General features: G+C 49.2%; 2 protein-coding genes across 8 annotated transcripts in view; one reads left to right on the plus strand and one right to left on the minus strand.

Moving 5' to 3' along the window:
- Nucleotides 1–4509, plus strand: part of ERGIC3 (ERGIC and golgi 3) — a 29489-nt gene extending 24980 nt beyond the window's left edge. For 3 of the 4 annotated variants that reach the window (XM_066978271.1, XM_066978272.1, XM_066978274.1), the window contains 3 exons: nt 1153–1289; nt 2260–2315; nt 3613–4509. In XM_066978271.1, coding sequence (XP_066834372.1) covers nt 1153–1289; nt 2260–2315; nt 3613–3692 — 273 coding nt within the window. In that variant the 3' untranslated portion in view covers nt 3693–4509. Of the gene's footprint in view, nt 1–1152; nt 1290–2259; nt 2316–2379; nt 3593–3612 lie in introns of those variants that run through there. The other variant, XM_066978273.1, reaches the window with a different exon arrangement.
- On the minus strand, nt 4510–11043 carry LOC106045430 (CMP-N-acetylneuraminate-beta-galactosamide-alpha-2,3-sialyltransferase 2-like). 4 transcript variants are annotated; one of them, XM_066978275.1, is made up of 7 exons: nt 9935–11035; nt 8889–9170; nt 8497–8687; nt 8188–8367; nt 7722–7767; nt 7277–7396; nt 4510–6831 (listed from the first exon to the last, which is right to left on the minus strand). In XM_066978275.1, the coding sequence occupies exons 2-7, from the start codon at nt 9156–9158 to the stop codon at nt 6664–6666; spliced, it is 975 nt and encodes a 324-aa protein (XP_066834376.1). In that variant the 5' UTR covers nt 9159–9170; nt 9935–11035; the 3' UTR covers nt 4510–6663. The 4 variants fall into 4 exon arrangements, with proteins under 4 accessions (XP_066834376.1, XP_013051376.1, XP_066834377.1 ...); XM_013195922.3 differs by having other exon boundaries at nt 10192–11031; XM_066978276.1 differs by lacking the exon at nt 9935–11035 and adding an exon at nt 9285–9928.
- Between the last annotated feature and the right edge of the window lie 256 nt (nt 11044–11299).

Below are 11299 nucleotides of genomic sequence, written 5' to 3' on the forward strand. Positions count from 1 at the left end.
TTAGTCTCCAGGAGAGGATTCCATGCAAACCATGATGCTTGTACTTCTGGTAACTGTGGATCAACGTGTGTTACCATATGTGTACCATGACCTGTCTTAGACAGTGAGTACTTGGAAACCCCAAATGTAGAATTTGATAAAGAAACTGGATAACATCTTTTTCAACTTTAATTATAATTTGTCAGATAGCCGATTAGGGATGACAGAACATAATTTAATTTTATAGAAACTCAATTTATTTCCTGTAAGAATAGGAATGGTATAAACAACCTGTAGAAGAATTGCAGGGCACAGAAGAATATAGCAGGGTGATCTTTGATTTGTACAAAGATGAGTGATCTTCATCCTTCTGTCGCCCTAAAGCTCTCCTGCCTTTATATATTATTTCTTTCCTCACTCTTGAACGTATATAGCATTCTCAAACTGCAGATACCGGGGTTGTGTGATACCCTTTCTTCCGTATTCCATTTATGCTTCACAGAATGGTGTCTGAACATTCACTTCCTGCTATTTCTGTTTAAATTCATCTGCTAATGGCAGGCCTCTCTCAGCATTCAACATTGTCTCCCGATGCTTCATATGAGGAGATGATTCTTCATCGGATTGTGTGGGAGCTCAGTACTTCAAATGTTGACTCTTAGAGGGTCTCAGGAGTTAGCTGTTACAGTATTTATGGACTTGAAATGGTGAGAGTGACAGCACAAGGTAAAGCTAAGCCAATAGACTTAAGAAGTCAAACAGATCAGCGCCACAGGAATCTAACCTGTCCCCAGTCTGTACATAAGTGCCGGCTCCTGAAGCATGCTTAGGTGGACTGCAGATTGGCAGAGGTTGACATGGACTTGGGGTTGAGGTTGAGAAAAACAGCTTATTCCAGTTACTTGCCAGCAGAGACCAGAACAATCCAGCCTAGAGACTGATGCATAGCTTGTTCTTTAGGCTAAATGTGGATTTAGCCAGTAAATATCCTGTAGTAAAAATAGACCTAATTCTGATGGTGCTGCTTATGACTCTTAGCACCATGACTACTGGCAGGACCCTACAAGTTGAGGGGGCAGGACAACACTGATGTGGTTCACTGAACTTGTGTTTTAGTAGCCTTTGCTACTCCTTGTTAACAAAACAATGCTTGCTGCTTTTGTTTCCTGCTAGGTGGTAAGGACTAACCAGTTTTCAGTTACACGACATGAGAAAATAGCCAACGGGCTAATAGGAGACCAAGGTCTGCCTGGTGTATTTGTGCTATATGAACTGTCACCCATGATGGTGAAGCTGACAGAGAAACACAGGTAAGAGACATTTCAATGTATTTCGTTCATTGTGTTGATTTTGTCATTTTGCATAGCTTAAAACACTGTCCTCACTTAGATGTGACTGCAGATGCCTGAGAGTCAGCCAAGCTCCTCGACAGTCAGCAGAGAGGATGAGGCACTCCCCAGTGCAGTTCCTTTTACTGTGAACATCTAAAACAGATTTGGGATTTTCCAATACTCCCTGGAATGTTTTAATCCAGTATGAGGATGGAGAAGTATAGAAGTCTGATATAATGCTTCTTAGTTTAGGCTAATTTCCTCAAAGCCTTTTATAATAGGAAAACTACTTTCATATAGCAAAGCCAATGTGACCAATAGATACAAATGCAATTTATCATTTTCACTGTCCAATAACACCTTACAAGCACCTGTAGTGGCACCTGCTCCAATTCAACTTGTTTACTTACTCTGCATTTGCTGTAGCTTTTCTTCATGTTGTAGTCAGTGTGTAACCTGGTGTTTCTTTCCAGGTCCTTATTTAATCATAGGTTTGTAATTGCAGGGAAATGGAAGGAGTTGCAGCTGTCAAAGCTTTGCACAGCCAAATCCTATACCTTACAATGTATTAATATGTGCTTAGGGATTTCTTTTTTCTGTTACAGCAGTCTGTGTATTCTGTCTGAGCACAGGTGGCTGAAATCTTAGCAATGAAATGCCATCCTTTAGGTTTATTAATTCAGTACTTGCTTCCTGGGGTTGCCACTGAGCTCATTAGAGTGCACTGAATACAGTGGTGCTTCTTAGTAACTAAGTTTCAGTGATGAACGTCATCCTGTAGCCAACAGGGGTTATTTAATTGTTGAACCTACTGTCAGTTGTTAATATTTATATAATGCATGCTTACGTAGTATAGTTAATATAATGATAATTATGAATTGGTTTGTATTAATTGTTACTTGTCATAGTGAGCTCGTGCTGATTGTTCAAATTCTTTTCCTCATTTTAGGCCCTTCACACACTTTCTCACAGGAGTTTGTGCCATTGTTGGTGGCATATTTACAGGTATTGCACCTTTAAATTATTTCTCTCTCTAAGGAGTAAGCACTTGCCGTCTTATTCTTTCTAGAGTCTTCATGGCGGGTGATAAACCCCTGTCTACTGGGGAAAGGTGATTTCAGCCTTCAGGAGGGGATACAAGATGTTCTACAGAGCTATGGGAGTATCTGATATTTTGTTTTCAAGTAATGTGGTCTTTCATGTGCTATTTGAAATCTGTACTGTTTTCTTGGCTAGAGGACAGATCAAATCAGCTGTGTAACAGCTTTTTTTGTTAGAGCATCAAATTGGTTCCACAAGTAGAAATACTTTCAGGGCAAAAGACAGTCACCACAGGTGTTACTGAAAGACCGGATAGCAAGACTGTATTCTACAGTAATAGAATCATTCAGGTTGGAAAAGACCTCTAGGATCATCTAGTCCAACCTTAGAGTAGAAGAACCAGTTCCCATTTTAGCTGCTACTCTAACTAGCATTAAAATGTCTGTATTTGTGCAGAGCCAAGTAACCACTTCTTTCTTAGATTGTTGAATAAAATAAAAATGAAGCTTCATAAAGGCATTGAAAATATCTTTGCTTACTGGCAAAGGTATTTTCAATGTGTAAGTTACCCTGTGTACCCTCAAGAAAAAGAGAGGGAGCTAGGCAGGAGCTCAGAGTTCCTGTATTGTGAAAGCCACCTTGATAGATGCAGGGTTGTCTGGATTTGGGGGTGCAGTAGACCTTTTCTGTGGTCACAAACAAGCACTGAGTTAACAGGCACCTTCAGTGTACTGGCTGGAGAGAATTGGGGAAAATACTGCAGAAAGTACGAAAGCATCAGTTTATTTTGTGTCCTTGGTGGGTAATCATTGCAATCTCCTAGAAAGGGCATCTGTAAAGGGCAGCGTGTTTTATCAGGTAGAAGAGCTTACTTTTAAGGTTACTGTGAAACAAACAAAAAATGGAAAACATTCCCTTGGCAAGCTAGGTCAGGGTGGTAGTAGAATGATATAAAGTTTGCAGAATCAGCTTCTTTTCCAAACTTTTCTAATTCATTGGTAAGCATATGTGATTCATCTTTGCCTCATTTTTACTACTTTGAGTGATCTTTTTCTGGAGAAACATGGTCACCTCTGCCCTGCAAGCTGGATCTTGTCTCTCCTAATGAGATGAAGACTTTAGTCTTCTGAGCAGCAGCAGCTGCTTTCTGTCTTGGCGGAACTTGAATTCCTTTCCACTGACAGAAGGATTTTTTTTATCTTTCTGTGAGAGTTGATCCCTCTTTGAGGCTTCTCTGGCTTGATCTGATTTTTCCTTTCAGTTGCAGGATTCATTGACTCCTTGATCTATCACTCAGCACGTGCCATCCAGAAGAAAATCGAACTCGGGAAGGCAATATAAATAAGCAGTGACCTCACCCACACATTAAAAAAAAAAAAAACTGTAAGGAGAACTAAACAGGATTTTCAAAATATATGTGATCTTCTGAGTGCACGTGAGAAGAGGTTTGGAATTACCAGATGGCCCCAACTGCTCTTAATGTCTCATCATCCTTTGTTTGGCATTAATTTATGGATTGAACTGCTTGAAACTTGCTGCTATAAAGATTCATTAGCCATCTTGTCTGGCTGTGCAGACCCTACTGTAAAAGCCCTTTTGTGTCAGTCCATGTTCATCCAGTTTGCCCCCCGAAAGAGCTGATGGAGATACTGCATTCTTTTTGACTCCAGGAATAATGTACTATATTGTCATGAGACCTGCGACGGATTGAAGTTGACATCAAATAAACTTTCTGGCAATGCCATCCATCCTTTTTAAATTATTCTTTAAAAAGTTTCTGAATGTGCTGACAGTGTATGCCAGATCTCTGTGGAAATGTGCTGAACCCCATGTGCTTTCCCTCCAGCTGTCCAGGGCAATGTGATGAGACCTGGCACTCGGGATGTGCTTTCTGTATGATGGGGCATTGCAGATGCTTCACATTGCTCTTAGGAAAGATGCAAGTTAATGTTTCAGGAAAAAAAAGTGTTTGGAGTTTTAAATAATTTTAAAATTGGATTGTGTTTGCACTTCCCCTCTGTTTATATTTTGTAATAAAATCCATCCTCTGTGTTTTGCTAAAGCATTTGGAAGAATAATTAAATTATTTGAACCAATCCTGGTACTGAATTGGAAATTATAATAAAAAATACCTGCAATGTGGGAGAGTGTGAAGATATTATGATGGTGATTTTTTTTTCTTTATAATGATCTACTTTTCTGAGTACTTATGAGTGAGTGAAGTGGTTGGTATGTAAAACTATAGTGGGAGAAAATTGAAAACAAGAAGGCAAAAATAAAATATATGAATTCCTGACTTATTTTGAGGCAAAACAGACTCAGTGCTCTTAAATCTCAGCTCTAAATTTACTTTGGTGTTTACTCTAAACTTAGTCTGAGTGATTGGTACAGTTTATTCCAGCAGTGCATGGTGAGTATGACAGGCACAGAATCAAATGATGCTTTTGTTTTTTAATTAGTTGAACAGACCTTCAAAATAGGTACTATAAAAAACTATGTTTTTCAGTCAGGGGGAGAAGCGATTTGAGGTGTGGATAAGGTGACTCATTAATCTCCAAGCTAGAAAAAATGAGTTTGTAAGAAATATATTTGAAACAAGGATATTTAATAAGTCCATCAGGTCAGGGCCATATTGTTCTACTGCAGCATGAGAAGGGAAGATAGTATCTGTGTTACTGGGAACAAAAAGTGAGCTGAACTGCTCTAGGCCCTTCAGTCACTCATCAGAGCACACAGGTTTGTAACTAAATTTGAAAGAATAATCAAGAGTGTGAAAATAACATAGTAAGAGTTTAACTCACTGTTAAAGCAGCTAATCACTTGACTTTGGCAAGAAAGCCAGTTACTTGTAAACCTCAGAAAACCAGTGGAGAGCATCACACAGAGCACTGCTTAGCACCTGGAGAAGACACAAGGAAGGCGACGGGCAGGGTAAGTGCAAGACTTGCATTCTCTGGGGGCCCAGATAACAGAGAGCAGCATCTGGTCTGCAGACGGGATAGAGCAGAGAGATGGCAGTTTAATTGTACTGTGTTTGCATAGAAAGTGCTGAGGGCTCCTTAAAGGAGAAGCAAAACTTGCACAGAAATGGGGATTCTACCTGGAGAGGCAGAAATTAGGTGAAGCTAACGGTTAGATCAGGGACGATAACAGGTTTCTCCTATAAAATGGAAGCTGATGAGCAGTTGAGATCTGGTGACTTTCCAAGTTACTAATATGATGTAATGATGACAAAGCTTGGTCTGATTCAAGGACATTCATGTTTGTGACTGAAAGGAAATGGCAAACTGCTGTGTTGGTCACTGCACTCTGCGGAGCAGAATGAGTAGCAGGGGTCTGAGTAGTCCCATGCTTGGCATGTTTCTCAGAAGACATCTGAAAAACTATTTATTTCTTTGCAACTGCTTTAAAAGAATCTGCTTGGACTGAGTGGCTAAAGCTTTTGAATTTAGCAGCCTGCTTGCAAAACAGGGAGTGTGTGTTCCAGTGCATCAGCAAAAAATGGAGCGTGGGGAGGTGCTTGCTTCTGTTCCTGGTCAGGGAGGCAGAGCGCCAGCAATTGCAGCTTCTGCTAATCTTGCTCTGGAGGAGGAAACCTATTTCATGGAGCTCAGGCTTCAGGGTCTGCGATCTTTTTGTACAGAAAAGGGCTGAGATCAAGTGCACTGTCTTTTTAGAGCAGTTCAGTAAAACAAATAATAATAGCTCCACGTGTGCTTTCAAAGTTTATTCAACATATGATCATTTCAGCTGTACTTAAGTCTGCTGTATTCAGACTTAGCATACTTGATTTTTTTCATGTCTTAGTCTCCTTTGATACAATATGAAAATACTCCATAGTTATAAAAAAAACAGGAAGGGAAGATGCCCCTCTCTGCCTGCCCAAAGAACAGCAATAAACCTCCCCCAAAGCCATCAGTGGGGGGAAATTTCAGCCCCAGCACATGGACAGATGCATTGGCACAGCCGGCTGCGTGAACGTGGCCACAGTTGCAACCTCCCTGGGACGTAACCCACGCAGTCTTAGAGCTCTGAAAGCAAGCAGTGAGCGCCACTTCTGCCCCTTGGTGTCCTGGTTGGTGAAGACCTGGACCCGCAGAAAACATCCTCCTGGCTAAACTGAGCTCCCACTGCCACTCGTGCTCGCAGAGCCAAGCTGGTGGGCCCAGCACCAACACCAAGACCCCTGGCCAGGTGCAACGGCCAGCCCAGGCATACAGCAGCGCAGGGGAGAAGCAAGCTACAGAGCTGCGCCAGCTGCCGGCAGCCAGTTCTTGTGCTAACAGCTTGGCTTCAGTTTCTTGGATATATGTCATTTGTAGAATAAAATTCTGCCTTCAGCTGCCAGTCTCTGGATGAGGCTGAATTCAACATCAGCGTCGTGGACCCTCGTCCTGCGAAAGGCTCCAGACCAACGGTTTTCTTCCCAGTAGTGATGCCAGTTCCCTTTGCTGTCTGCTCCAAAGCCGAACACAGAGACCTGCGGGCAGGCCAGCAGAGCCATCGTTGCATGGGCACTCGGTCAGCCAAGAGCCTGCAGCGAGCGCCTGCCTCCCCCTCTTGCAGAGCCATCACTGCAGAGTGGGAGAAGCCCTCTCTGGGCACGGAGCACCAGGGCCTGGGGGAAATGGATGGGGTGAGGGGGCACAGCCAAGCTGACCACGTCCCGGGCTCCACCAGCAAGAGCATGGCCAGCAGCTGAGGGCCACAAATGTCCACCCACACTCCACACTGGGAGGCTGTGGGTTGAGTGCTGCATCCAGTTTGAGCCTCCCTGCACCAGCGTGGTGTTACAGGGGAGCTGGATCCAGACCCAGCAAAAAAGACACGAGGGGTGACAGACAACTTGCAGCAAAGGAAATTCCCCACAGCTGCAAGGAAAAGCCTTCTCCCCATGAGAGCAGAGCACCTGTGGCTGCACTCACCTGTTGGCAGGCGTGCAAGGCAAAGAGCAGCGCTGTGAAGCCAGTGGAGGGATACCTGCCGTGGCCCTGCAGCCAGGTCTCATGGATGTACTTGAGGAAAGCCGGGTTCAGGATCAGCACCTGAGCAAGGGCAGAGGAGCAATGAGCTGCAAATGGGACAGCCAGGTCCTGCCACCAGCACAGATACGAGTCCTCCCTCTTGCCAGCTCTGCCCCCACCCCACTTGCTGCCTCCTTCCCAAAAAACAAGCCCAGTCTCTGCCTGGCTGTGAGGAGTTGGCTGTAAATCCTGCACTGCCTTGCAGAAGCTTCTGGGGTCACCTCACAGCCAACAGTGATGCCAGGTCACTGGTGGCCACCAAGCCCTCATCCCCCTTGTCCCAGAGCCCCAGCATCAGGTGCTTGAGCAGAGGGGGATGCTCACTAGGTGCCTGCCCAGCTCTTACCTTGTTTCTGTCAGCTTTGATGAACTGTTTCACTCTCATGTAGGTGCTGCAAAAGCCAGAGGACAGCCATGAGTGTGAGACACCTGAGCTGCCAATCCTTCAGGAGCAGCTGGTGTGCTGTGACCACCAGCACCTGGCCCAATGGCAGCCCCCAGCCCCTGGGCTGGCCCCATGGTGTCCCTTGGGCTGGCCCCATGGTGTCCCCTGGCCTGGCCTTGGAAAGGGAAACATCAAGCCCACAGCTCCGCAGCGGGGACAGACACCATCCTGCTCATGGGGCTACAGGGATGCAGGATGCCCAAGACCTGTGGGGGCCTCTCAGCACCTGGTTCCCCACACTGCAGTGCAGAAAGGGGCAGAGCCCTTGACAAGGGACTCCGAGCCCTTCACCTCCTACACCATGCTCCAGGCTCCTCAGCATGAGCAATCCCATCCCCAAGGCCCCAGGACAGTGGAGGTGACGCACTGTGAAAGCTCTCCTGTGGAGAAGGCACTGGTCACCCACTTCAGGTCCAGAGGCTTAAAGGGGACTAGGACAAGGTGGACGCCAGGCCAGAGGTTCATCGCACTCTCTGGGTACATGAAGTGATGGGTTGTCCTCGTGCCAACATCCATTTCAAAGCCTGCTGTCTTGGCTCTGTTCATCCTGCGGGAGAGCAGGAAGGCATGTCCAATAATGAAGGTACATGCCATGCTAGACCCAGGCTGCTGGGCAGGGATGTAGTTTGACCCTGGCCAGCAGCAAGGAGGGGATGTGAACCCTTGTGTCACCCACCTCAGCACCCAGTCGTGGGCATCAATCCGTGGGCCGTGGCGGGACCCCTTCAGCCGCCCTGAGTTGCCCACCACAGCGCAGCGCCTGCATTGGGATGGGTCCCACACGCTTCCCTTCGGGGCCGGAAGGACGGTGAAAAGCTCCTGGATTATGGCCTGGAGCTGGGTGCTGCTGGGGGGGCCCTGTAGGGTCTGGGGGAGCACAGGCAGGGACAGATGGCATCAGCCCCCCAGCCGGGAGCCCTCCCTTCTCCCTGAGTGCAATGGAGAAGGATGAGGGGGATGGGGAGGGGGGATGGGGGGAGGGGGGGCAATGGGCATGGAAGAACCCTCTGAATGCATATTTGGGGAGCCCAGGAAAGCCCTCAAGCACCCACCCATGCACCCACTCACCAGCCACCACTGAACAACATCCGGGGAGAGCTCGTGGGCTGCGCCTGTCAGCAGGGTCCCCACAGCGGCGTTGTAGTGAGCGTTGAACCAGGCGGAGGTGTTGGTGCTGGGGGAGCAGCGGGCGGTGGGCTGGGGTGGACGACGGGCAGCGAAGAGGGAGGGAGTGAACAGAAGGTGGCCAAGGCCAGAAATGGAGGCTTGGAAAGACTGCCACAGCACGAGCAGCAGGCACAGGGCCAGCATCACCTGCGTGCGCTTCCGGCACTGCATCCCTCATGCCACCTGCAGCGAGATGGCACCAGGATTGGTGGCAGTGGCACTGCTGGCAGGAGCAGGACTCTGCCCAGCCTCCTGGGACACACCGGGGTCCCATCCTGCAACCACTTCGCCGCTCACCTTCCCACTATAGACCTGAAATATGGGTCTCCTTTCCAAACTATTCAATGGCCTTATTGCTGTGCTCTGCTCCCGACACTGTCACAGTTACGCAGGTCAGGTCAGGGCCAGCTGGCAACACATGCTGTGCCAGGCGCCACGCTCTGCCTGCTGCACTTTTAGCATCTGTGAATGATGCTACGGATGAGTGGTGGCGAAGCTTCTTCATCTCAGCCCTGAGCCTGCCTCTGGCTCCCTCCGGAGCGGAAGCTGTACACCAGTAAAGCGGCTCCCACACCTCCCACACCACCTCCCCATGCGGGCAGAGAGCCCGGCAGCCTCCCTGCAGGAACCCTCCCCACCACCAGTCGGGGAGTGGAGCATGCAGGTGCTGCATGGCTGGCCAGGCGCTCGCTCCCTGGTGGCCCAGGGACTCTGAGGCTTCAAGAGCACCAAATCTCCACCGGCAGGGAGGACCAAGAAGTGGTACCTGGTGCGTGCGTGTGTGTGTGTGTGTGTGTGTGTGTGTATGTGTGCGTGCACCTTTCTTCAACAGCCCTAGCTGCAAGTGACATTCCTGTCCTCCATCTAAAAAGACTCACATAAAGCTAGGCAGACTAAAACGTGTTTTTTTTTTTTTTATCCTCACAGCATGCCCAGCATCTCAGTACCTGACTCCATGGGCCGAGCAGCCACGTGAGTGCACCAGCAGGACAGCGGGACAGCCTCTGTCTTGGTGTAAAGAGCAGCAGGTTGGGGGTTCACCACTGTACTGGGAAGGCTGAAGGACACGCCTGCCCCTCACGGGGGGGGCTTCTATGCTCCCCACAGCCCCCTTCTTGCAGGCAAATCCAGGCCAGAGACAGGACCACGGGTGAGCACTGGCTTCATGTCTCCACAATAACCATTTTCTGCAGCACAGACATACCTGCTCTCCGTGGTGTCCAGCCAGCTGCCCAAAAATGGACCTGCGCAATGTGCCCCCGACGGCAAAACCGCTCCTCCTGGATGTCTGCGCCAAGAGCAGAGGTGGGAGATTTGGCTGGTCCTGGGCAGTCACTCCCTGCCGGTCCTTCCACAGGCAACTGAAATGTTACTTCTCAAGGGGAAGTGCGCACAAACCACTGCCAGCACGCCGGAAGCGCAGCCACGTCTGTGCAGGAAGTGCAGCCTCACAGCTGGCCGTGAAATGGCGGCTCTGCACCCCAAAGACTCCCCAGTGCCGAGCCTGCGATGTCAGCTTGTGCCCCCCCACCAGCAGCTGTGATGGAGGCACAGAGCATCCCTCCGACACGCCTGCCAGGCCTGCAGTCACCCGGGGAAGGAGGGAAGCTGGTCCAGGAGCCTGCAGTCTTGGGTTTATTAACCCGCAGCCCCTGAGGGAGGATGCTCTGGCTGAGGGCCACACAGTCGGTGCCAGCGGCTCCATTAAGCCCAGAGCCAGGGGAATCAGGCAGCACAGTGACTAGTTCATGAAGCTTTTTGCAGTCACCCACCGCAGGCAAGAGGCTTGGGGCAGGGCCCTGTGGGGTGGGTGGCAGGGACAAGCAGTCTCCCACAGCCCCCGCTCTGCTGACGTGACCTCTGCAGCAGGGCCACCCACACCCCTGTGGCAGCTGAAATGCCCCCAGCCCCACACCCAGCAGTGCACTGCAGCCATGGTACTGGGGCACACCAGCAGCCATAGACCTGTCCCTGGCCTCACTCAGTCCCAAGGGAGGCTGCTTCCCAGACCCGCAGATGGGAAAGGGGCTCCCAGGGTGCTGTGATCCCCCCCCCACCATCGCCTGGCCCTCTCATTTTTGAGGAGGTGCCTCTGAGCGCAGTTGAGCAGAGGCGACACCGCCACACTCAGCAGCACTCAACGCAGGCTGTGACGGCCGCTGCAGGAAGAGGAAGTGGCCATGGAGCCCGGAGCCTCACAGCAAATGGTGGCGTCAGCCGGGGGCTGGGCCGCACCTCGGCAGTGCTGCCTCTCTAGCTTCCTGTCGCAGCTGCAGCCATAGGTCATGCCTGAGCTGGGAGCCCTGACTGCT

This window comes from Anser cygnoides, chromosome 16, assembly GCF_040182565.1.
Source record: "Anser cygnoides isolate HZ-2024a breed goose chromosome 16, Taihu_goose_T2T_genome, whole genome shotgun sequence".
Classification (NCBI taxonomy): Eukaryota; Metazoa; Chordata; class Aves; order Anseriformes; family Anatidae; genus Anser; species Anser cygnoides.

Excerpts from the sequence above, each read along its gene's own strand:
- LOC106045430 (XM_066978275.1), bottom strand. The coding sequence starts at position 9,158 with ATGCAGTGCCGGAAGCGCACGCAGGTGATGCTGGCCCTGTGCCTGCTG. Across the intron at positions 8,688-8,888 it reads ATGTTGTTCAGTGGTGGCTG|ACCCTACAGGGCCCCCCCAG; the intron begins GTGAGTGGGTGC and ends GTGCTCCCCCAG. Across the intron at positions 8,368-8,496 it reads GCCCACGACTGGGTGCTGAG|GATGAACAGAGCCAAGACAG; the intron begins GTGGGTGACACA and ends GCTCTCCCGCAG.